This window comes from Tetrao urogallus (assembly GCF_951394365.1).
Source record: "Tetrao urogallus genome assembly, chromosome: 9".
In the NCBI taxonomy this organism is placed as follows: domain Eukaryota; kingdom Metazoa; phylum Chordata; class Aves; order Galliformes; family Phasianidae; genus Tetrao; species Tetrao urogallus.
This window is the reverse complement of record NC_136822.1, coordinates 21,340,154-21,366,913: the sequence shown is the minus strand read 5'-3', so window position 1 is coordinate 21,366,913 and position 26,760 is coordinate 21,340,154. Positions and strand designations below refer to the sequence as shown.

Genomic DNA, 26,760 nt, shown 5'->3' with positions numbered 1-26,760 from the left:
TAAGTCCCATGAGAAGCTGCAGGTCAGCAGCACGGCTGCTTCTCTATACCACACCTCCCTTTTCAAAAAGCACAACCCCCCGATTTTAACTAATTTCTGCCTTTCAGAAGGAACGCGGCAGGCGTATGGAGACAGAGGGACCCTCCGTGGCTGCTGAAAGAATTGGGTGGACACTGATGATGTTAGGCTTGCTCAACAGGGCTGGAATATAATGTTTGAAAACCCAGCATCTGCCCTCTGCTGGTGACGCCGGCATCCGCCTTCGGTGTCTGCTAGAATTGGGAAAACCACCCTGGGACCCCGGCGGTCAAACAGGGGAAATTCATCTATCTGTGCAAACTGATGGTAGTTTTTCGTACCTGGGAACTGCTGCACCATTGCAGTGAGCTCACTGTTTCCTTGCTCCGAAAACCAAAAGCATCGTGTTTGAATATTGGGGTGTGAATGTTACAACCTGGTCTTTGGTGCTTAGATGCGCTCTGGGTGGGATGCGCGGCGCGGTGCAATGCGGTGCGGGGCGTGCAGGGACCCGGCGCAGAGGAGGAGGTGAACATTTTCCCGGCTGGAGAGAAATTGCGTTAAGGCAGGCAGGCAGGAAAACACGGGCTGATGTTGCTCTCTAGCGGCCCAGCCGTGTCTGCACGGCTAAACCGTGTGCTGAGGGATGCGCGGAGCGAGCCGCGCCGGCCTCACCGGCTCCGGGCTTTGCTTAACGAAGTCATTCACAGCTCGTGGCTGTTTGTAGGGGTCAATGCGATGTTTATCGGATCATTCAGAGCCCGAGATACAGGAAAATACGGAGTCTGAGAGGAACTGATGTTTTGGGTCGCTTTGATATCAGTTTAAAAACAATCAGCTATAAGTAATCACAGAATTGTAGGGGTTGGAATGGACCTGCAGAGATCATCGAGCCCAGCCCACCTGCAAAGCAGGCTCTGTACAGCAGGCAATGCTGTTAGCTTGCAGTATGCTCTATGCAGGACATACATCCTTTAGGGTTGTTTCATCTCAGAACGTGCAATGCTGGGGTATAATCCACCATAAGGAGTGGAGTAGCTGCATCAGCTGCAGGACGTTCCAATGAGGAAGCATAAAGGCAGCACATGGCCTCCTATGCAGAGCTATGGGGTCTATTTGCTGAGTGACATAGATGCTTTCTAAGCATGGAGAGGGAGACTTAAAGAAAAAATAAATCTGATTTTCAAAAAGGACGCAGAACAGGATCTGCTGCTGTGCATGAGCTGCAAATGGTTAATGGAGACCTTCCCATGCTTCTTTAACTGCTGTACAACAACGTACATGAGTTTTGCTCTTCGTTTTAGCACATAACCCTGGGAATTCAGAGACATCCACGAGTGTGGGTAGGAATGAAGTTTCTGTGCTGGCAGAACAGCCTCCAGGGAGCATGGTCCCGCCAACTGATATCATCTCTCCTGCAAGTTGGCACTGCAGGGACAGGGAGAAACAATCCCACCACTTGCTATGAGCAAAGGCACTGCTATTCAGAATGGTTTTCTTCCTTTCTCTTTAAGCAGAATGAAGGGAAGCGGGGTTCTGTGCCAGCCCCAGGCTGAAGCACAAAGGCAGAGCAAGGTGAAACAGGGGACCAGGAAATCTGATCACTTCTACCCCTGGCCTGCTCCAGTTTCCAAAGGAACACAATGGATGTATTTCTTAGGTGGAAGCATCTGTACAGTGGTGACAAAGGAGACCCTGCACCGGTTTGGAGCCGGACCACTGCAGCTGAGCTGGTTATGGTAAAGCACATCCTTTTGCAGGGCAATCTGGTCTCAAAAAGAGCAACAGAGAGCAGCACCAGCAAAGGAGCTTCAGCCCAAGGAGCCACAAGCACTGCTGGGCTGTGATTCCCCTCTCTCACATAAGTGCATGCTACCAATAGCTTAAATACACATGTAGGAACCCTCAGAGTAATGGACTCAGTAAGATGTAATAGGGATCATGAAGTTCTTACAGTTCTTAAATAACTCCCTCCATGCTTATTTTTGTGAAATGGGAGCTGTTGGACCTTTCCAGCCATTATGCCTTAAACTGCAATAAATCTCTGTAGAGGTGTAGCTGTGCTGCCAAGCAGCAGGCTCAGGAAATGGCAAACAACACATGGAGTGGAGCTGGTGGGGTACACTGCCATAGAGTGATGCAGGTTTTTATTTTTTTTTTTTTTCAGCCTTATTTTCCCCTTGATATCTGAATCTCAGCAACACTAAACACAATTATAGTTTTCTCCCTTTGTAGCCAATGAAAACTCCTGCACCAGTATTTCTATTTTGGGGTCAAGCATTTTAAATCCTGCGTGAGCAGTAGCTCAGTTTCTTCCATAAGTAACTTGGGCTGCAGAGAGGAGAGAGCCAAGGGTCTCAGGGCATGTCCTGCTTGACCATGGTCATGGTGGGGAGTTGGCACTGGGGTTGCAAGGGTTAGAGAGGGAATAGTTTGGCCTGTAATTAATGTTTCCCACTCTGTGCTTTAGCTTGCAAACCAGCTGTGTTTAGTTGTGTGTGCATAAACACCAGGAGGCTGCTGTGCCTGGTGTTGCTCTGCTTTGGGTTTGCATTGTGCCAACCCAGCAAGCAAGCCTGCCTTTCCATTGAGACAGGAGCTGAACCTCCAAGGTCTGATTTCTTACTGCTCTGCGTTTCCAGGTTTCTTCTGCAAAGTTGTCTTTGCTGGTTTGTCTGAGGTTACCCGTGTGGGTTTCCATAGTCAGCAGGCTCCATAGGTGCAGGGTGTCCACGAATTTCATTAGAGCCTTGTCCAAGCTCACCACTAGTTTAGAAGCAACTCTCCTATGCAGAAATAAGTTGCTGGTGAGGATGATGCTTCTGTGAGGAGCTGCTTCATGGTAGTTGAAGCTTCCTACAGGATGAACCGCCGTGCTGGCCTTTGGCAAGCCCCAGGAGAGGCTCGTTGTGTCCCTGTAGTTATCAGCAGGTGCCAGCCCTTCTTACCAATGGCTGGAGGTCACGTCTGGAGCTATCAGCAGCACTGCTACGGCCTTTTTCCATTGTCAGCTCTGCAAATTTCAGTCTGAAACAGTTATCTGCAAATATGCAAAGCCAGGAGTCTGCTTGAAATGTACTTTGAAGGAGTGTTAATGGACCAGATGCATCATTATATCACTGGAATGTAGATTCTAGAGCCCCGAATAAACAAAGTGATTAATCTAGTGTTAAATCTTAATTTAGGCTCTCAACCTATGAGGTTTCCAAACTGCTTCAGTAACTAAATAAGCACTGTATAATTTTAAAACCTGCAGTTGTCACATAATCTACTAATACTATTCTAGGCTGCTACTATTCAAGCTGTTCAAGGAAATACTCTAGCCCAAGATTAAAGTGGAATTTCTTGCTTAAGCTGTAGTGTGCAGCGTACATGGCATTAGATTGAAGCCCCTGAAAGAGCAGCTCTGGTGAATATGGAGGCAGCACTGTAAAATGCAGTAATCTTGGTTAAAAATGGTTAATTTTGCCCCACTGAGTAACCTCAGTTGTTAATGACAGGACCCATTTGGACGGGTTTTGTCTGGAAACTCAGATCTCTGCCGAAACAGCTCGACCCTTCTGCAGAAGGCTCCAAATGTTGTTGGTACACCAATGGCCTTGAACTGAGAAGTGCTCTGTTTGGGATTTGTAGGGAAGAGTTGTTCATGTAGAGACCTTTTCTTAATGAATCCAAGACTCAAGCTCCTTGAATTCCAGCACTGTTGGTGTCCCCCAGCAATCTGAATCAGAACTCTTAAAGGGACTGACTGGTTCCCAAGCTGCTCGTGGTTTTATATCTCATGGCTGCAGGGTGCCAACCCAAATGGCTGCTGGCATTGCTATGATTTGGGAGATTTCAGGCTGTTTGCTTCCCCCTTGGCTGTAGCACCAATGTGGAGATGCTTCAGGCTTACACCAGCTGCCTGGGACTTGAGTGTTGTCCTTGATTTAGGTTTCATGCACAAGCTGGTATTGATGCCTTTTGTCTGCGATTTATGTGTTCCGGGCTACAGCTTTGCCAGAAATTTAATTTCTGAAGACCCAACGATTTGAAATTCATTTTAACACACTGAATCCAATTACGACATTACGAAAATGGTTATTAATTTGTTTTTAAATAACTGTTTCAATTCCAGACCTGAACTCTGTGGTCAGCAGATCCAATGAGCAGCAGCGGGCTGCGGGGGCTGCGACAAACACGTGTCCAGTGCCGAGCAGCTCTGCAAAACTCCTCATTGATTTCTCTGAAACAGTCTGAAAAGATGGTGAATCAATCCAGCCTGCTATGCTCAGTAATAAACTATCCTTAATCAACTTTTTATTGCTGAAAGCTGTAGACCGTTGTGCAGGAAAAGGTAGTGTCGCAGTTCCAAATAAATCAGAGGGGCTTACAATTCCCTCAGCTTCTATTAAAGGAGAATTGATTGTTTTCTGCAGCCTGCCCGAAACAAGCAGCCTTTCTTGTCCAGCACTGAGTGTGCTGGTATGTAGTAAATTCAGCCCAATTGAATGAGGTGGTTTTCTTGCTCGTGTTTCACCAAGACAAGGCAAGGCAAGGCAGCCTTGCATTCCTGCGTCTCACTGCACCCTGCGTGGGCTGGGAAAGCTCAGAACAAACGACGGTCCGTGTTTGGTGTCATGGGGAAAGGAGGGAGTGTTGTGTTATCTAGGGAAAAGGAAGGATAATCAATTAGTTGCAGAGGGCTGATCAGGGCTGATAAGGTTTAGAGCAACACTGCGGAACAACCCTCCTGCTTTGGGTATGTACAGAAGAGCTGAGGATTGAGCGCTGCTGTGGCCATGCAGCATTTTGGCAAGAGTAAAGTCTCTTAATGATCCAAAAAACCTTTTTTTTTTTTTTTTTTTGTCTCAAGAACCAAAGAAGTCCCATGTGAAGAGCAGTGTCCCAGCCTGGGGAAAGTACTTGAATTTCCTCAGATATCAATGTCACCCCGGTCCTTTCAGGGGACATCACCAACCACCCCCTCTCCCTGAACCATGTGAGCTCTCATTGGCCACAGCAGCAGCACTCACTCAAATAAAACAGATTTTCTCCAAAAATAAGGCAGTCTCTTTCATCAAAGGACACCATTTCCATCGAGGGCAGGTGATCCTGAGAGCGGGACTGTGTACAAGGTAGGGATGATCCAGATGGTCTGTTGGTCTTCAGTTGGGATATTTGCGCTGAACTCATAGAATTTAAGACAGAGTGACTGTATGATTTGTCTTGAGGGAAATTACTGCCTGTGATGAATGCTGAGCTGCAGGAAGATCTGGGTTTTCAAGCTGCTGTTTGAAAAGCTGATTTCTTCATATTTTGTATGCACTGGGAATAATAGACTTTCCTGCTGGTAGGATTCAAATGGATGGCTTCAGAATCACTGCTGGTGAGCTGATACAATGAAAACCTCCCAGACATTGGCTTTATTAAAAAAAAAAAAAAAGTATTTATATATGTTTTTGGAATAGGCTTGACCTTTGTAATGAAAAGCTGTCTAAAAATCCCTTGATATAAGCACTTTATTTTCTAAGCAGACAGAGCTTTGGTTTTTTATTAATTATGTTTTTCCAGTACTTGCTGGCAGTCCATCAATCCAGCTGTATAACAGGACAGTATCTGGTTTTCCAACTTGTTGCAGAATTGGTTTCTAGCAGTAAAATTCAGATTGGTTCTGCCTTGAAATTGCTTTACCATTTCTCCTCCAAAGCTGTGGCCCTGCAGTGCTGTGCTTTGCCTCTCCCTAGAAGCAGAATGGCACTCCTGGTCCTCAGCGCTGGCTGTTCCCATCCTGGTGGAGAGGTTTGGGGTTGGGTTGCTCCATCCCTTCACTCTGGCATCAACCAGGCTTCATGGGGAGGTTATCAGGAGCTGGTTGGGGACAAATGCAACAAAATTGTCCTGTCCTAGTGGATCTTATGCCGTGAGACATGCATGGAGATGGGATGTGATAATTTATCCCTTCCTGGAGTTGGCAGAGTGAAGAGTGGATCAAAAAGCAGCAATAGGCAATAGTGCTCAATGGGCATTTTTCTGTGGATTGTTTAATAGCTTTGCCATTAAATAATTCAGTTTTTCATGGGGGGCTACTTTTATGTGGAAAAAAACCACAATCCTTTCCTCTATAGCATCTTTAAGATGGAAAGCTTTTAATCTGGCAAATATCTGAAGTTGGGTTGGACCTCCTATTGCCCTCCGGATGGCAGGGACAGCCCTGTTTCTCCTGGAGGCTCTTCCATGTAACCGAGCACCTTCATTGCTAGAGGAAGGTTAGGTTACAGGTTGAGCAAGAAAGGGAGTCTGTCCTGTTTGTATTTGCAGGAATAAGAAAGAAACAAAGATGTTTTACAAGACAAGTCATCTGAGAGGCATCACCTGTGCTATAGGAAAAAAAGTGCAATCCTTGCTTGCTTCTTTTTTTCTGGTTCAGCTAAACCAAGTCTTTAAAAAGAATGAACCTGAAAGTTTACACTTCAAGGATGTGCAAGTCTGGAAGCTCAGCTAGTAGCAAAGAGAAAAACTGATGTGATAACTTATGAATACTTAATGATTTTTTTTTTTTTTAAATTTATTCTATTACAGTGTAGGCTTTACGATGGGCAATTGCTTAACTCTAAAGTCATTATTGAATTATTCCTAATGGTGTATACAGAGCAGATGTGACCACAGTGATCGCACAGCTCCCGTTGGCCCCCTGGTGTTTTGGGAGCACTTCCAGCCAATGCAAGTGGGTGGCTGTGGCTCAGCTGGGTGGCATGGGGAGCAGGCAGGAGGTTTTATTAATTTTTCCTTCTCATCTCCATAAAAAGAGAGACTTTGTAATGTCACCTATCGGACAGATATCTCCAAGGGATGGCACTGCTGTTGTTCTTATGTCTCGTGAGTAGTCTGGCTGTGGTGGGAGAGGCCGATGTTTGTCGTGATGAAAGAGAAGCGGGTGATGGTTTGGATCAAAAAAATAAAAAGGGATGGAAAATGCAAGAGAAGAGACAGTGAGTGCAGGATGCCCGGTGACTGTGTCCACCTCTCCCCACAGCTGCCATGCGAAGCCCACCGGTGGCCACCTCAGCATCTGTGTTGCTGCTGCTGCTGCTGGTGGCCGTGCAGGCAGCCCCAAAGGTGACCCCGGTGGTGATGCTCACCAAGCCGAAGCCGCTCCAGCTGCCAGATGCCGCCATGCCCTCCTTCACCCCAGACGCGGTGAAAAGCCCTGGCCCTGCAGCCCCAGGCAGGGCCCAGCTGCCTTCCTCCAGCCCTGCCTTCCAAGCGGCCTCCACGCTCTTCCCATTTGAGAACGACACGCTGGATGCTGCTGACTTCTTCTTCAACTGCTGTGACTGCTGTCCTCCTGCTGCTGCACCCCAGGGGCTGCCGGGGGAGCCGGGCCCTCCAGGTGCAAACCAGAACAGAGTTATTTGCTCTTGCACCAGGTGGCTCTGCACAGCCTATCTCATAATTTCACAGGATTTTGTCTCTTTTATTCTGCTGCTGAAACGCGTAGCTATAGAGTGCTATAGTCTAATGCTGTTATAATGAATAGTGCATTAGTCTGCAAATGCTTGCTTTGATAGCGCTTATATTGGAGCCAGAAACTATTCAGCAAGGGAGGGCGGTAAAAATGACAAAATAATTTTTAATACAACACACTCAAGGGATTTTCATCTCCCCTAGCTCGGGAGGCTGCGGAAGGCTTTGTGCTCATGGTGTGAAAGGAGAAGTTCTCATCCCAGTCAGGTTGTGTTGTGACAGCTGGGGCTGCTGGAGGCTGCCCCCAGCCTTGCATCCCCAGGTGGATGAAAAGCTACAAAAAAAAGGAGCTGACTTGTGCATGCCTTCCCACCTGGTGCTCGTGCAGCGTGCAGTACTACTTCTGTATTTGCAGATTTAATTCTTTTTAAAGAGAGGGGCAATTATGAAGCTAGGGGAGCTCCTTAGATGCGTTCAAATATTAAAGGCAGATTACTTCTGATGTTTTATGAATGCTTGAGCCCCTGCGGCTCTGAGGCAGCTGAAAGTTGGTTTAAAAAATGTCGAACGATAAGCAAGAGCAAAATGCAAAGGGTAAGATTTGGGGAGTGCAACAGTGAAAGCAAAGGCTGGGGAGCTGTGTGCTGGACCAGGGCATCCCCATAGCCTCAGGTGAGGCCCCTCTGCCCCACCACCCCTCTCCCTTTTGTCCCTGCAGGATTTCAGCTGTGGTGCCTGAGCATACAGGGAGCAGGGTCAGGCCAAACCAGCTCATGTCATGTTCAGTTTGCATGGCTGTATGACAGCAAATAAAACAGCCAGCTCTTACCAGGGGGATGGAAACGGAGCTTCCTTTGATCCATCTCTTGATGGCATGCTGCTTAGCTGTTATCTCGAATATTATGTGTAGTTAAACCTTTGAGTTACTAAGATAGTTTTGTTGATGTGATTACATTACAGGTCCTAAGGGGGAGAAGGGAGATGCTGGTCTGCAAGGTCTGCCGGGAGCTCCGGGACCTCAGGGTCCAAAAGGCTTTAAAGGAGAAAGAGGTAAAGCAGGCTAACTTCCCATTGGGAAACAAATGCTGTTGTCCTCATTGGATACCACATCACTGTAGGAAAATTGTTTGGCAATCCTGACACGAGAAATGCAGAAATGATTTCTCCATCTTGCGGCACCCTACAACAATAACTTTCCAGTGAGGTGCAGATTAGGGGCAGAAATCCAGCTTTAGGGTGAGATAGAGCTGTCTGTGGAACTGAGGTTTAGTGCTGTGAGATGCAGCTGAGGTCTGTGAAGGCCATTCTTGGAAACAAACATTGCTCACTGTGCTGAGGAATGTGCAAAATGGTACCAGTCCCTTTCTGTATAACGATTTCTGTGCTACAGATGGTATTGCTAATGACATATTCATGGTGGAATGTCCTAGGAGGCAAAGGGGAACAAGGCGAGCGAGGAGCAAGTGGAAGCCCTGGTTATCCAGGCAAGCCTGGGCTGCCAGGTACGTAACATGGAATAGTGTGTTGGACTTTCCCCTTGCTGGTGATGCCTCTCCATCTCCAAAAACTACAGTACTGATGCCTTTAACATTCTTCTTCCCCGACGTTGTTTTAGGTGAAGCTGGAGTAAAAGGCAATAAGGGCAACTACGGCTTCCCTGGGCTGAAGGGACAAAAGGGGTCCAAAGGGGACACTTGTGAGAATGGCACCAAAGGGGACAAGGGAGACAGGGGGGACATTGGAGACCCAGGTGTGGATGGCGAACAGGGTGACAAAGGGGAGAAGGGGGACACTGGGGACAAAGGGTATTGCGGAGAGCCGGGGGGGAGAGGTCTGAAGGGGGAAAAAGGGGAAGGTGGGACAAAGGGAGAAAAAGGTAGCAAAGGAGAGGTGGGGGATGAGGGCATTCAGGGGGCTGAGGGAAAGCAGGGAGAAAAGGGTGAGCAAGGAAGTAAGGGTGACAAAGGGGACCTGGGCCCAGCCGGTGTGACGGGACCGTCTGGGCCCAAGGGGGTGGCGGGCAGCAAGGGGGGCCGAGGGGCTCCGGGGAGGAAAGGTGCCCGTGGGGCCAAGGGTGCCCGTGGGGATGCTGCGAAGCTCCTGAGATCGGCCTTCAGCGCGGGACTGTCCAAGCCTTTCCCTCCACCCAACGTCCCCATCCGATTCGACAAGATTTTGTACAACGACCAAGACGATTACAACCCTGCCACTGGGAAATTCAACTGCAGCGTGCCCGGGGCGTACGTCTTCGCCTACCAGCTGACAGTGAGAGGGCGTCCAGCCCGTGTCAGCCTGGTGGCTCGCAGCAGGAAGGTGGCCAAAATCCGCGAGACGCTTTACGGGCAGGAGATCGACCAAGCCTCCTTTCTGACCATCCTCAAGCTGAGTGCGGGCGACCAGGTGTGGCTGGAGGTGGCAAAGGACTGGAATGGGGTCTATGTCAGTGCTGAGGATGACAGCATCTTCACAGGGTTTCTTCTGTACCCAGATGTTTATGAGGTCCTGCTATAGATATAAAGGGTAAAGCCGTTACTGAGGAGCGACCCTTTCTCTCCACCCTTGAGATATGAGCATTGGTTTGGCAATGCGGTTGGTTTAATTCCTGGGTTTTGTGATCTTGTTACAAAAATCTACTTGTCAAATAGTGATTAATTTTAACTAGAGGCCCCAAGAAGCAGCACATCCTTTGTGCAGGTGGTGATGGCTGAGAGAAAGCATTGCCCAAGCACCAGCAGGACTAAGACGGGGATGGGGGAACCCACAGGGCTTCACGTCATGGACTTGATTACAAATCACATGATGAAGCTCATTATCCAACTGAAATTTTAATTAAGCCAGCTCTAGCAATCCTTGCATGATCAAAAGTCCTCTGGACATCGGTACTGGTAACCACTGGAAGGTCATGGGTGTGCTAAAGGCTGTAGTGTTTGATTCATAGAGCCGAATCCAAAACAAACGTGAGCACTGAGTTTCTTCAGATCACATGTAAAGATGTAAAGGTATTACATCATTGAATCAGTGTTACGCAGTACTTTAGACTTGGTCATGAATGATATAAAAGTTTATCTAAGAGAGTACCGAGTCTGTTTGATCAGTGTGAAATACCTCCTGAGGGAAAAAGATGCTCTTAGCTTTCAAAAGTAAGCAGAGGAGATGCTCAGCCCATGCCATTAAGCTGCTCTGAAGGCCACGCTGCTGAGCCATTGGTGATTCAGCTGGTGCTGCTGGAACGGCCCTGGGCTGCTGGGAGCAACACGGGAGGCAGCGAGAGGCAGCTTTGGCACTCACACAAATCCTGCAGCATTACAAGCACATGGACAGAGCTTTACAGCACCTCTGGGGTGTTCAGTATGGCACACAAACTTGTTCTGATCACTTTTTGTTTGGTTAGAAATAAAGCCGAAGTCCCGTAATTAGCATTCAGTGGCAATGGGATTTTCTCATCCTCTCAGCAGTCACGAGCCCAGGGCATTTCCCCAGCGATGATGTGATGAATGCTGGGTTCAACGCAGGCATTGAATTGGGTTGCTATTCCCACTGCTCTCAGCTTCCTTGTTTAAATTGCCATCATGCTTTCCATACGCTATTTGAATTCCGTCGTAAATCATGTCCCTTGTCTCTTCTTTCCCATGGCACCAACATGAAACGTCCCTAAGACTTCTTAATGTACTCTGAGAAAATTAACACGGGAGAACTGCTGTTAAATTTTAAGATAAAAAACAAGGCAATTTATAAGGCTGATCCTATCTACTTGGTAAACGTAAGGGGTCCTTCAGTTCATCAACTTCTCAGCCCTGCTTCAGTATCTGCAATTCAAATGTGAGACGTATTGCCTTTGTCGGAGCCGGTACTTAATTTGGTGCTTAATCTGAGTTAGTTCCTATGTGGATCAAATTCAGAGTGCTAAGTATATAAAAGATGCAGATTTCAGTTTATGAATTCCCTGGCAGCTGGTGAATATTGAGGAAAAACAACAAGTTATAATAATAATTTCAGATTCCTGCTGTCACAACACCCTTAATTCTTTTGTTGCGCCTTCACGCTGCATCTCATACGGTCTCTGTAACAGATGGTGGTATATGGACATCTGACAAGCAATTTTCTCCTCTCCTACTGCAGTTTCTTACACTTTTTGTATAAATAACCTCTACAAATGCTCCTGAGAAAGCAATGCAATAATTTGGGATCTCTCAAGAACTTAATCAGATCTCATCCTTTCCGTAAATTAATTGCTTGGTTGTCTGGGGAAAAGCTGGAAGAGCTCCTTCTTCCTTACAAAAATCTCTGCATAAGATATATCCAGCCAGATGAGGAGCCTTTGGGCTACTTGAATCCCATGGATGTGCCCTGAGAGCAAGTTAGGAGGAGCAGCTGGAGGCTATTCAAAGGTCTGGGCTCACAGACCTTGAGGAAGGATATAGGATGCTCACAGCACAGCCCTGTAACAAATATGGGAGGTCTGTGAGAGCAGTCTGAGCTTGTTTTTTTGCCACAAGCTTAATGCCAGTGAGAGGCAGTGCTGCTGGAAACCCTGACTGGGAAAGCAGAGAAGCATGCAGGAAAAATGGCTGAAATAACACATAGCTCCTCCATATGCATAAGTATCTCAGGGTCTGCCTTGCCAGCACTACTTTGGATTCAAAGCATGTTCACATCTATCCCTTGTTTATTTTGAAATCAGTGTTGTGGGTTTTTTTTTTTCTTTCTCACATTTAATTAGGGTACATGAAACGAGTATCATGCAGAGTTGAACCCGTGCTAAGCACAGTGAAGGGTGGTTTAGGTAAACACAGATCCTTTTAGAGAAGGATTTATCCTGAATAGCAAAAGGAATTAACTTTCACCCAAGCCATTTTCAATTGAAAAGGGGTATTTTATTTTATTTCCCTTTATTTTTTAGCAGGTATTTCTCCTGTTGGAAGCAAAATGTTCCAGGGGAAGTTCTGAAGTGACAAAAATCCCCCAATTTTCATAGGCTCTTGCTCAGTTTTCATGCCACATCAGAACAACAGAGAATGAATTGATTGAAGGCACACTTTGTCGCACTGGGTACAGTTGCTACAAATGCCAAAATATTCGTTCCATTCCACTTGAGCTGCCACTTAGCTCAGATTTATTTTGTAAAACTAAGTGTCCTGCATTGCAATGAAGCAGTTTGACCCTAGCACAAAATAAAATAAATGCTGTGCAAATCAGAAGAACAGCTGCTTTCAATAACTAAGAAAGATCATTCCAAGCTGATACAAGGCCATAAAAAGCAGCTGCTTTGTCCATTAGGATGTTGAGGGCTAAATCTACAGAGAAATTTTGGGTACCTTGATAGTCAAAACACCCCTAAACCTTAAGCTAGACAGTCCAGACCTCTGCATGAAGCTTGGGAATCATAGAATGGCCTGGGTTGAAAAGGACCACAATCATCATCCAGTTTCAACCCCCCCCCCGCATGCAGGGTCACCAACCACCAGAGACCAGGCTGCCCAGAACCACATCCAGCCTGGCTTTAAAGACCTAGGACACCAGGAGGATGAGGAATGCCTCAGATAGCCTTGAATCTTGCTGTGAAATTGTCCTTATCCTCCAAACCTGGCTGTAGCCTGGGTGTTCCCTTCTTACTACTGTTTTGGCCTTCCAGGTGCCCTGTGCTTATGAATGCCTCCACCTGCAGCTTATTTTTCTCAGCTGGCAAGCTCAACTTGCCCTAGAATAAAAGCCACTTGCAACTAATCAGGGCTGCCCTGTTGGTTGATGAAGGAGGTGTGGGTGGTTTTGTATTGGAGCACAGAGCATGTGGTGGGACAATTTTTCTTCTGAAGTTAATGCACCGTATCTCAGGCAGCAGCCAGGTGAGAAAATGCGTGTTGTTACATGCTGGTTTGGGTGAAAATGGATGTGTTTTGATGACTTTAAGACAGGGCTTCATAATAGGTTTGAAAACAACGTAATGCTCCTACTTCTGTTGAAATATGTTTTGCTTGTTTGGAGGCTTGTAACTTTGCTGGTAGCTGCCTGGTTACAAAAGGAATCTCACTTAGAAGGTGAAAAACTGCCTTTCAATGTGAATTAAAATGGATTACAGCATGATCACTGCCCGTTATCTGGTGTGCTCACAAAATGTGGAGCTTCTTAATAGGGGATATCTATCAAGCTGTGTGTAAGCTGGTATTGTTTTCTAGATACAGCCACTATTACTTATTCACAATAAGAGCTCTGTCGTGGTTTTATGTGCCCTATCTGCAAAGCTGTACCTCTGAGACCAGAGTTCCAGAAATATTACTTGAAATTGTTTCAGAATGGCCCAGTGCTGCACAATACAGGGATTTAATTTCAAGACGAAACGTGTTTGGCCTTGCATGGAGTTGCAGGGTCCGGTTTAACAACAGCTATGGTCTTCCATGGAGGTGTTGAGACTTGGATATTAGGGATAACCTTGAGTCACTGTGTGCATTTCAAGACTCTTTGGAGTCATTCTTGTCTTCTGGAAGCTCATTCTTTTTGAGTGGGAGTCTTCTACCTGAATGAAAAAAATCTTGGGGTCAAGCTTTGTTGCAGCTGGACTTCTCATACTGTATTCCTTTTGTAGTTCGCTGTGTTTGGGGTGAAAGTTGAAACTTCTTATTTCCATAGGCAAAGTGGAGGATGGGTGGAAACAGAAATGGCTTTCTGTTGGCTAATCCTTTTCAGTTTAATCTGCTCCAAGTCTGAGATGCTTGGACTCTGAAACTGGAAAAACAAAATCCTAGAGCTGTGGTCTTGGAACCGTTTTTATGGAAAAGGTTTTTTCTTTAGATCAATGATTGGTTCTGTTACCAGCCATGGTATGTTGCAGTTGGGAGTGTGCTTAATTGCATTGGGTTTATTTAAACATTCAATCTGTGGGTACATCCCAGCCAGGTAAAGTGAGAAAACTTAAGAAAAAGAAGTGGAAAGGATGACTAGCAATAAGGAGTGCTGGCTCCCCTCAGCAACTGCTCATTCAACAGTGAGCATCAAATCCCCACTGTACCCCTGTGGGTACTGCTACTGCTCTCAATGCCAAAACCAGTTACTGGTAAGGCAGAGCAACTTCTGTGGAGCTCATTGCTGCCCAGAGAAAGAGATGTGCTGAGTCCCTATGTGGAGAGAAGGGGCTGGAAAGCATGTTTGCTGAAGGGCAAGATCATACAGTGAGCTTGGAAGCTTATTGTAGTTGGCTTGCAGCTCACTTGAGTGCTACTCTTTTACAGTGCCTGTGTATACTATTCTGGCATTTCCAGGTATGGGGCAATGGGTGTTTACACAAATAACAATTTATGAAGCTATAGAATCCTCACAAATCTGGGGCTGGCTTAATACGCTTGTCTGCCATAATTGTTAATTGGTTTGGTATTGGAAGGGCACCAGCCTAGTCAATAAATATGTCTATTATCCTTATGGTCTCAGTGCTTGCTCCCTTTTAGATGGAAAAATAAAATGTTAAAACAAAACAATTGCTTTTGTGAGCTTAATTGTTATTTTTTCCCATTTTGACTCTTGCCTTTTATCCTCTTGGTATTCAGCTGTGTAACACAGACCAGTAAATTGGCTTTAGAGGTGTAAGATTGGGGCTATGGAGAAGAACTTAGTAAAGGCAAAGAGTAAGGATTTGCATGGAGTATTCATCAGAGCATGGCTTGGTTTTGATGTCTTCTGCCTTGGAATTTGGAAAGGCCCAGGGCAGCCTGTGCAGCTGTGCACAGCTCTGACAGCACCTGAGGGCAGGCTGTGCTCAGAGCTTTGGCACATTTCTGCAGGGCTCAGTGAGCTGTGCTATAGAGCCCTATGTGCTCCTTAGGGGAGAGAACAAACCCTACACTCCTCTGACTTTTTCTCTTGAAGTTAAGCAATTCTTTTGCCAGTGCTGCTGTTCCTTTTCCTAATTCTTAAGTATTGATACAGCTTCAGCCTTGCTCCTCTGTCACAGGTTGAGCTGAAGGCCTCTGATGTACTGCTTTCACACCTTCTGTAAGTGTCCCAAAAGTGTCAGGGTCTGCCCATGGCCACCACAGTGCCCAGAGCTCAGCTGCCAGAGGGCTTCAGGTCTGTCCAGTGTGCAGTTATCTGCCCTAAACTGTCTCACAAATGCAGCTGCAAGAGATTCTTCGTGGCACATTCCTCTGCTTTCCCATAGAAAGTATAGTTAACATGGCTGCAAATGAGCTTTTTCAGCAGTGTTCCCCATAGTTCCATAAAATGTGAGAAATGTGGGTCAGTGCATTTGTGAGTTAGAGACCCTCTGGATGAGCACAGCTCTGTCTGCTCCCAGCACTTTGTGGTGAGGCTTTACCTCTCCCACTAAAATGTTAATTAGAAGAGGAAACATCTCCAGACTGGTGGGTTTCTAACTTTGCTCTTCTGGTACTGCATGGGAAGTTAATGGGAGGGGGTGATTTTTTTTTTTTTTTTTTTTTCCACAGTTCCCCTTCATACTGAAAGAGTTGGTCATTGGCTGCTGGTATGTAATTAGATTGGCTTCTTCTGGATAATTAACGGGGAGAAGAGGGTTGGTGCGTGCTCCTTTTGCCGCAGTGGTGACAAAAGGAAAGTGAGCTCTTGCTCAGCTCTGGCTTCTGGTTTTGGCAAAGGATATTGAAGAATGCTTCAGACTTTCTTATGGAAAGAAATGGACTTTTTTTTTTTTTTTTTTTTTTTGCAGGTTCTTGATGATGAGAGCTTCTGCTCCAACTATTCATGTGTTTACCTTCAAGAAACAGATTTCAAATTGAATTAAGTGAGGCAGCACGTTTTCTTAGGCCCTGCAATGCCTACTGCTTGGGCTGGAAATGGTTTTCAGGACAGAAATATTTCTAATGCTTCGGTACTTCCATTCTCTGGTCACTTCTGGCACCAGTGCTCCTGTGACACCCCTTGGTGTGTCAGGAGGGAATAAAATGCCAATGCAGCAGGCTAAGGAGCCATTCTGCATGCATTTGGGGCAAGAGCATGGGGTTCCTTCCCTGTGCATTCTGCTCCTCTGATTCCTGGTGCTCAGGCTCCTAAAATCAGCAGGCAGCCAACTGTATGTGATTTGAGAGAAAATGGCAAGAGAGGTTAGTTTGTGGTCAAACATGCCATGGGCCATGCAAGGGTGGTGAGGCACTGCGTGGGCTAACCAAGAGGTGGGTGCACCATCCCTGCAGGCACCCACTGGCCAGGGATGGGCTCTGGGTGCTGATGGGGCTGTGGGTGCCCCTGTGCATTGTGAGGAGTGGGATTGAGGGCTTTTAAGGGTCCTTCTGATGATTCCACAGTAATATTAAAAAGAAACAAAGTACACTGACCAGTCTTTTCTTTGAGTTACTAAATGGTGACACTGATCAATATAATGAGTTGGTTTTGGTAATCGTCTCCTCTTCTATCTGGCGATAACTGAAGACAAAAGCTTGATCTCTATTCAAACCATGCCAGCGTGGATGTTGCTTTGGCCTCTCCTTAGTGCTGTTGTCCAGGTAAACTCACAGCTCTGAAGCTATTGCTGCCCAGACAGGTGGCATGGAGCCATCAGGCTAATGAACAGTTCATCCCTGATAATTTTCCAAGTGGATGGCAGCAGAGCAGGGGCTGTTGTAACTGTCTCACTACCAGGTGTGATCCAGGTGTCTGACGTGCTCCTGGAGGGAGCACTTGATGCTCCTGCAGCTCATCCTTTCTTCCTCTCCTCCTGCAAAGGGTAAAAGCCATCAATATCTCCCTTCCTTACCGCTGTGCCCTCTTGCTGAACAAGAAGTAGGCTCCGACTTGCCTGGGTTTGCATCTGTGGATCTGGCAAAGGTTTTTTTTCTGGGCAGGTGCAGAGCAGTGGGGTCCAGGAGGAGGACCTGCTGTGCATATGCTATTTCTGGCCGCTGTGCATTGCGTGCAATCTGTAATGCAAACCGAAGGCAGTGACACGGCCCTGACATGAGCGATGATGAGATCATCCTGACCATCCTCTACCTTGGCAAGGTTGCTCCACCTGAAGTGCTTCTGATCCCAGAAAGGCTGTTTGCTATGTGTGCTCTCTGACTTCTTGAACCCCTCTCTAATTTAAGCCTTATCCTCTGAACATTGATATATTAAATTTTACATATCACTGCTGATGCTCCTGGCCTTCTCCTGGCTGTGCTGCCTTCTGGGTGCGTTTGCTGACATTATGACTAACACACATTACTTCTAAGATCTCCATCTTTTTCTTTTGTTTTGCTTTGAATGCAGTCACACTACAAATATTTACTCCTGAATGGCGCACACCTGTTTTGTTTTGCTTCTTTTCCTCATTCTCAATTTATAGCTGCATTTATACTGCTTTCTGCATACCTGCCCTCTTTATTTTTTTTTCACGTTTAGCTCTATAGCTCTCCAGATTTTTCCTCTCCCTAGGGTGTATCTGTGTGTTTGGATGACTAACTTGCTTCTTTTGGGTAAATCCAAATTTCCAAGTTGCTGATCCAAGTATCTCCCATGATAAGTCATTGTCCATCTGGTTGCTTCCTCCTGAGCTCATGCTGCAAGCTGCAGAGAGGCTCAGTGCGTTCGTGGGGAGCGTGCAGGTTAGGCTGGTCAGATTTGGGAGCAAACAGCCGTGTCTCTGCTTCCTTTATTCAAAAAGCAAGCAAGTGTGAAGGTGGTGCTCTGCAGCTCCAGTGCTGGAGGTGAGTTGAGCCTCTCATCCTGCACACAGACTTCTTATTGTTGGGCAAATGGGCAATTGTGCTCATCTCATAACTGTGACCACCAGAGCGCTGGGTCTTGAGGTAGGAGTCACCTTTGCTGGGCTAATTTCTCATTCTTTGTGCCCAGATGAGTTTCTATAGATTTTTCAAACTTCCCACTGTAATCAAAACCAAATTCCTTTCTGGTTCTGGGCAGCTTCATCTCAAAGCTGCTGCTGAAGGCTGCATCTGCAGGAGCCCTTTCTTGGAGTGATGTGGGAAGCCAGCAGGCCTGCAATAAAGCATCAGGCACTGCTTGCAGAGCAGGGCAGGCAGGGTGAGCATGGGGCTGCACGTGGGCTTCAATCAGGAGGTTAAACCTGCTGCAAAGAGCTGGTTGCATCGCTTTAGGAGCCAGGTAAAAATGCAACCACCTGTTTCAGTTAACAACAAGCAAATGTTGTTAGCAGAAGAAATGTGGTTGATTTCTGAATTGCGGGTGTATCAGAAGCTATTTTCCTAGGATCCTATTTTGCTAGGATGATAGCATGCGTGGCTGTATCGAAGTGCTGAGATTGCAGGAGTGCGAGAGAGTGCAACGGTTCAGCCGCTGCTCGTAGCGCCGCACCTTTGCGCGTTCGTGTCTCGTACAACCAAATCAGTTAATAGAAACGTGGAAAGGCACTGAAGGCAGCGCCCGACCGCGGACCTCTGCTCGCTGCCGGGGACAGCAGGGGGCAGTGCGGGGCTGCGGAAGGACCGCGAGTGCGGGGATCCCTTCCCTGAGTGCCCGAAGGGATGCAGGCTATGGGGGGGGGGGGGGGAATGCAGGAAGGGGGGAGGACGGGACGTCAGCTTCTCCTTGGTGGGCTCTGTCAGGCCGGAGGGGGGCAGCTGGGGGCTCAGAGGATGCAGTGGATGTGATGGTTGTCTACGGTGAAGGCTTGTTTGAATTTGACAATCCAGAAAGCGCGAGGAAGGTTGGGGCTGCGTGTTGTCCCAGCTTACTGCTGCTCCCTCTGTGTACTGTGGGGCTGTTCAGGATGTGGGAAACGAAAACGGCGATTCCTGAGATCTCTGCTGCTGCTCTGTGTCTTTCTCGCTCTACCCAACCGCTGGGAGCTGTGGAGTAAATGACACGGGGTGTCCTTGTGGTGTGTGACCTCCAGGTGCACAGTGTGAGCTGTGAAAGCACGCTGGTGACTGCAGGAGAAACTGTGCTGTAAGTGGTCATCAAATCCCCAAAGCTAGTGGTTGCTTTTTACTTTGAGTTGAAGCAGTGAGGCTGCGGGGGGGGGGGGGGGGGTGTCACCGTCTCTGGAGGTGTTCAGAACCACAGATGTGGCACTGAGGGCTGTGGGCATGATGGGGCTGGCGTGGCACTGGGGATCTTAGAGGTCTTTTCCATCCTGGATTCGAATACTAGCCATTACAATCTACTTTCTTAAGGAGTTTGTTGCAAGATGGCTGGCTGTGGCTTTGGGAGGTTCTTTGGTGCTCATCCTGTGTGTCTTAGAGAATGTGAGCAGAGCTTTCCTGAGCATTCACGTCTACTGATGATTTGGGTGTGTGCTGCTGAGGCTTGAATTCCTACTGCCTGGCCCAGCTTTGGGCAAGCATGAATGATATTTCTTTTTTAAAACATCTCTTATAGTGAGATTTCTCTCATTAGGCTGCAATGAAAGGATATTTTGAACGCTGTCAGCAATGCTCATGCCAGTCTAGGCTATTTTAGAATAGCAATAATTATTTTTCACTAGAAGTCTCTGATACAGTAATGTTTTCTGAAATGTGCTGGAGCAGATGGCAATAAGAGGAGATGAATATCTTGTTTTTGATTCCGTACAGCTTAATGGAAGTAGCCCTTAAAGTCATATGGTTTTAAACTGATTTTTTGCACAGTTTATATGTCACGTCAGGACACCCAAATGACAAACAGTGGCAAACTGTCTCATTGTGAGAGGTGAAATAAATAGTGTGGACATAAAAGAGGAGACAAAAGTGTAATTATTAACAACAGTGAGGACATAAACTAAATCATGGTGATAGGCTGAGGCCAAATGCAAGGGCGAGTTTTGATGAGGAAAGGCATTGCAGCGTAAGGCAGCTTGGCCTCCACCCAAAGATCACCTCCATGAGGCAGCCAGGGTTCCTTCCTCCCTGAGGTGGTCGTTCTACAGTATTTAATCACTGGGGCTCAAATGTTGACTACGGGGGAAGAAGCAGTGCGTGCTGCTGAAGGTAAGGATGGAGAAGTTGCAGTGAAACCCATACAGGTGAGAGGGCTGTGGCATGTCCTCCAGCCCTGCTGTTCCAGGTGCTGTAACAAGGATATGCATCAGATGGCTGCTGGGATGGGCACATTGCTTGTCTGGGGGGCATGGCTGCTGAATGATTTGGTTTGGAAGGGGCCCCTGGAGGTTTCCTTTCCATCATCCAAACAGGACAGGGTCAACATCAAGGCTGTGTTGCCTTCATTAGGGTTCTGTAGAAGCACCTAGAGGAAGTTCCTGTTTGCTAGTTGAGAGAAATGTAACCACACTGAGAGGAGGTATATCTTCATTGACTTTCATAGATAAATGCCTCTTTCAGTTTAGGATTTGACACTTGTTAAATATCCCAGTGCAGCATCTTATCAATGTTCTTGTTTCCATAATGTAACTAATAGCTGGCAGTTTGTATGGTATAACTACTGAATTCGGACCTGCATTTCACATCAGTGCACTAAGTTTTGAGGATAATAAATCTGTCATGTGGGTGCAGTAACTGCTTGCCTTTAGGTTTAGTAAGATTTATTTATGTGGATTTGCTCTGTGCAAGAAGCAGTTGTGGGCACTGTTGGCTGTAGCTTGTTCTCTGTTATTGTATAAAGACACCAGGGCATGAGAAATGCTGCTGGAATGTCACTATCTCATGAAGATAGAATGGTATTTGCCATTTTTGGTTCACTGAATACATCTTTCTGTAAGGCTTAACCACTGGTGAATCCAGATGAGAGGGAGCTGGATGATGAAAATACTGAGGATCAAGAGATTGGAGGGGAAAAAAGCTTGGTAGATCTGCAATTCTGCTTTGAATTATCAAGGCATTCCTGCAGTGACTACAGTTTAGAAAGACTTTTCCACTTTGTGAGAGGAACACTTTCTGTGTATTTTGATAATATTGAGCTCATTGATTTTTGTGAATGAGGGCAGTGGGATCCCTAAGTCATCTTAGTGCTTTTTGTGACGCTTACGTTGGAGTTAAGAGCAACCATTCCTTGACCATAGGACTAATAAGCCTTTTGGAAGGGAGTGGGTGGTTTGACTTGCAGGTTTAACTGAAGGTGATGGTATCTACTTTGGATGTAGATGATGGCCATTATCTCACTGACCCCAGAGGGTCTTTCTCTGCTTCTAACACTCCTGCAGTCTTATGGAGCATGTACAGAGCAATTGCATGGAGCACATCTTGAGGACACTAGCGCTGTTCCCTTTTTGCACTTGAGGGAATGTAGAGAACAATGCAATTTTCTTCCTTAATCTTCACACAAGAAGAATGCTTCCATTCTAGCAAATGCTCTCAAGTTTCTCAGCTACTTGGAATGAGAGGTGTGCATCCAACAAAGGGAATCCCCAACCTGTAGTGCAAATTCACTGGAACAGGTTGCCCAAGGAGGCTGTGGATGCCCCATCCCTGCAGGCATTCAAGGCCAGGCTGGATGTGGCTCTGGGCAGCCTGGGCTGCTGGTTGGTGGCCCTGCACATAGCAAGGAGGCTGAAACTGAATGATCATTGTGGTTGATGATCACTTTCAACCCAGGCCATTCTAGGATTCCAGCTGTTGACCTGCTGTGCTCCAGATGTCTGCTGCTCTCTGACTCTGTTTCACAGAGCTGGAGTCAGAGGAGTTGCTTAATGCCACTGGCTATGCTCTGATGGATACACAGAATATTTTATATTGGCATTTATGCATGAGCAAATGCTGAAATATGCTTTCAGCAATATTGCATGAGAAAATGTTCTGGACCTCGTTCTAATGGAAAAGTAATGACTTAGTCTTGTAGGAAAGCTTAATGTGATTTTTTTTTTAAGTTGGTGTACAAGATGTAGATGTTCTTTCTGCAGATGAATATGTGGAACAATCTGCTAAATGAGCCCTATGCTGTTTTGATGTAATCCATGCATTGCACGATGGGTCTAGGACTTGGTTTGGGCGAAGGGTTCCTGTATAAAGGCACTGTGCTAATAGCAGCTGTGAGAGCCTCTTGTGTGTTGGAAGTAAAAGCTGCAGAAATGCTGGTCTGCCAGAAACCCACAGGGGAACCACCAGTTGGGATGCTGGAGGGCACGCAGACGGGGTGACTTCAGGAGCACGTGGCAGCCTCCAGCCTTCCCCTGGTGGTGGTGGGCAGGATGGGTGCTGGCAGCTCGAGGTGTTCTTATCAGCCCAATGTGCCCCAGCTGTGCAGGGATTTATGGTCAGTTACTTGCCATGAGATTTAAGGCGATTTAAAAGCTGCCTGAGATTTAAAAGGCTTAGAGTAGGGAAGCTTTAGGTATTTACAGTGTTTTCAAATTTGCAAATGCTTGAAATGCTGTTATCTGAGCTAAGTCTTGATTAATCAAAATAAATAAACCTGGCTTTCTCTCCAGCAGAATGCTGCAGAGCAGCTCCCTCGCTTCTGGGAGTGTGGGGTAACGTGATGAGCAGAGATCTGCTGTTCTGTGTTTGAGATGAGAGTTTTTAGAGCCCACTTGAGCCGTGTTGCTCAGGTGTAACTGCAATTGTTGGTTGGTGCCTCTCCATGTGTGTTATAAGAGCTCTGTGAAGCCCAGTGGAGTCTCTACTGTCAACAGGGATGAACGTTGGATGTAGGAACAGGATAACATGGATCATTGTGTGGCAGCTGGGGAGGATGTCTTCACAGGGTCTAGGTGCAGGTTTGTGCCATGAGGTGAGGAGCTTGTGGAGCGTGAGGGCTTTGGTGCCCCAGGCTATTGCAGCACTGGTAGAGCTGTAGAGCTCCAAGGTCTGCTCGGGTCTCAGTGGTGTAATTGCTGCTGTTCTCCAGGCTGCAGTCATTGGGTTGCATGGAGGATTCATTGATGCCATGCTGTGCTGGGTGAGGACTGAGGAGAGATGGCTGGTCCACAGGGAGCCTTGCAAGTGATCTGCTATGTGCTTTGGGTGAAAATGCCATGGCTTCACATGCTGACTCCCTGGTAGAACTGGGAAGCTGGTTGCTACCCACAGCATGTAATAAGTATAGTGGAATTAGTGATTTCAGTCTATTCTGGGCCTGAAGACACCCTTATTATGGCTTTGTGTGTTGCAAAACCTTGAAGTGCAGCTCAGGAACCAGCACGTTGCCAGATGCTGCTGCTGCTCATACTGCTGATTTCTTCAGCCAATGCCAATAACCTCAGAGGAGTGTGGAGTGAGAAACTATTCTACTAAATTCTACTTGGTGCTAGATGGTGTGTGGGATGGAACCCAATGTCTGTGTCTCCATTGTGCTGTGGACACTACAGCCTATTTTGAAGAGGCACAGATGGAGGAGAGTGCTCCCCTTTTTTGTCACTGGGGCAGCAGTCTGCAGACACTGAGTGGAGGCTGTGGGGAGGGAACAATTTGGATCTGGTATCTGAAGCAGGTGAACTTGAGCAGCCTTTTGTTGAATTGTACTTCACAACCTAGCAACTGTTCTGAAACTGTCTGGCCCACTTCATGCTTGGAGCTTCTGTAAAGGTATAAATTGTTTTTTTTTTTTTCTTTCCACTGCTGCCTCTCCCTGCGTATTCTACCTTTTATTTGTGTGCTATCTTTGTCAAAGCATTTCTCAACTTGATGCTTCCTTTCTGAGGTCCCCATCTCCTTTCACAAGGGCTTTTATTGCTTGGCAGCAGGAGCTCAACATGTGCTGGTTTTCTGGCTCTCCCGGGTGCTTTTGCTCCATGACAGCCCTTCAGGCTCCTGAATGGAGGTGTCTTGGTGCTGCTTGCTGCCTTTCAAGCAGAGTCAGCTTCCTAGTACCAGGGGAGATTGAAGAGAAACAAAATGCATAGGGTGACATTTCTGAAGAGGCAAAGATTTGCATTTTGCTGGTTCTGGTCAGTGCAATGTCAGTGTAAGGATGCTACAATGATTAATTTTCTCTGCCACTGAAGTTTTATGCTGCTGAATAGAACTACCAGAAATCCAGTTAGAGCCATTTGCAAACAATATTTTGATTGTTAATGCTCTTTTATGAAAAGGATAGAAAAGTTGTTAAATAGCTCATCTCAGCAGCTTTTGGTGCACTACATTTCCATGTCCTCTTGTGCACCAGCTTTTGGTGAGCTTCACTGAATTGTACCCAACCTCCAATATTGAACTCATTCTGATCCAGTGGCAGAACATTCTTGCAGCTAAAGTGATAGATGTGCATGGTAGTCTCTATTATCAGTATTGCCAAGTACTGAAAGTAATGCTTAAATCTTAAGGACAAGGAAACACAAGGATAAACCAAGTTGAATTTCCTGAAATCATACAATGTGTGACACTGCAGAAAGTCTGCGGAGCCAGGCAGTGCACCAGCAACAGAAGAATGAGGTAATAGCTCCCAAAGGGCTGCACTGGTGGGCAGCAGGCTGATGGATCAGACCAGCCTGGCAAATACCAGAAGAATTCAATTGGTCACAAACTTAACCTACAGACAGAATGCCTTCTAGTAATCTGTTTCATGAAGTGTTGCACATGCTTTACACTTCAGTGTTCAGATTTCTTTCCTACTTGTTCTGGTACTCCCAATTCATCAGCTCACTGTTTCTGGCTCTCCTTCCATCAAAGTGTTTCTTGTTGGCCAGCTAGGTGATTTCTGAGATCCCTTCTAAACCAAATGCTGTGACTCTCTGAGCTGGAGGGACTGCTTCCAGATATTTAATCTCTGTACAACTTTTGTATGACTCACCCTCAAGTCTTGCTTACTGTTTGCTGTTTTTGTTCTAGATAGAATGTTAATTGGTGCCTATGACACAAAAATACTGCTTATTTAGGGAAATGTATTTGTCTGCGACTGCTATGCAGTGGTGTTGCTGATGTGAAAGATTTTTAGTGTTCAATTAAGTGTGTCCTGAGTAATTTTAATTAATGCTAACCGAAGAGCACTGACAAGGTTGTGAGCTGATAAAGAGCTTCTTGCCTGCAGGTACCTTCCCTGCTCTGTTGGTGTTATCAGAATCTCTACATTTACTCATATGGTGTTTTCTCAGTATCTTACATTGCCTCTTGTAAAGCCATGTGCTGGATATTCTTTGTGAATCTCAGGCTCATCCATGGTGGATCTTTTATTTCTGAGATGCTGCAGAGGTGCTCAGATGTAAGCTCATCTGCTTTATCCTATAGCCTTAAGTAGGTCTGCACCTAAAATGGGACTTGAGGTGAATTCATAGTGACTGTGAGGTGGTTCAGTGTGGTCTCTTTTCAAATTGAGAGCACCTCAAGAGGTATATGTATGTATATATATATACACACACACACTCTTTCCTTGAGCTCATTTGAAAATCAGTGTTAGCTTTTAATACATTCTGCAAACACTTCCTAGCCTGTGGATTTCTCACTACTTGTTGCAAGTGCCTGGAATCCATCTAATGGCTTTTTCTTTAATCACAAGAACGGATCTATCCATATGCTCTGCTTGGGTCATGGCCCAAAGCCAACGGCAGCTGGTGAGAGTTCTCCCAGTGCCATTAATCACAGGAAAAAAACAAGTATGTTGAAGGGCTGATGTTGACTTTACTCATCAATCTCGTTGGTTTGAGTGGGGTTACAAAGACTTGAGAAGAATGGTTACATCTTCTGCAACTGTAGAGAGAGTGCCCCTCACTTTGGCCACATCGTTTGCTGCTTATTAAAGCCAAACTGTAGACTTTTATTACTTAATCAATGGTTCTAATCAAGTTTTATAGGCAGGGTGGATTTACTTCATGTTTTCATAAATTCTCCTTGTTTTGCCTATCAATATTTACAAGATATTTGTAAAGTAGTTTGAGAAAGAAATCTAATTTTGACTCTCTTGTCTTGTTTGTTAATAGAACTCTTAAATCTTTGACCATGCTACATTAAAAGCAGGATCAAGGAAGTGTTTGATAACTGCCTATTAAATCTTCTGTCCTAAATCAAATTAAGACTCAGACATTCAGGATGGAAACTCATCTTGTTTCCATAAACACACTTCATGCACACGGACACAGGGCACGGATACTAATGAATCACAAAAATAAAACTGGTGGAATCAGAACAAAATATAGTGTCGGTTTTTTTATTTATCACACTGCTGTTCTTGTCTGCACCTGTTCTGTCATTAAAACAGTGTTGGTTGTGAAACCTTGGAGCTGCAGATATAAAGGATGCAAACTGAATGTTCACCCTCAGACTCTGTCTTCAAACCGTTAGGACAAGTGAACAATACTTTCTTTGTTAGTGAGTAGCATTTAATTTAAAATGAAGTTACCTTGCAAACCGCTGCTATATCCCCTGGTGGCTCCTCTGCATCCCTCCTGGTGTGGAGGCCAGGCTAGAAGAGCTGCTTTGCCATGGCAAACCCCACCTATTCATCAAGCAAGGCTCTGTCTGAAAGCAGGACAGCTCAATTTTCCCCTCCTATCCTTCCAGAGCTTACTGTCCAGGG

General features: G+C 46.2%; 1 protein-coding gene across 1 annotated transcript; it reads left to right on the top strand.

Annotated features, from left to right (window-relative positions):
* Positions 1-7,038: 7,038 nt before the first annotated feature.
* OTOL1 (otolin 1) lies at positions 7,039-9,975 on the top strand (the record flags this gene model as incomplete). The annotated part of the gene is made up of 4 exons (XM_079539642.1): positions 7,039-7,390; positions 8,425-8,514; positions 8,895-8,966; positions 9,080-9,975. The coding sequence occupies 4 exons, from the start codon at positions 7,039-7,041 to the stop codon at positions 9,973-9,975; spliced, it is 1,410 nt and encodes a 469-aa protein (XP_079395768.1).
* Positions 9,976-26,760: the final 16,785 nt, after the last annotated feature.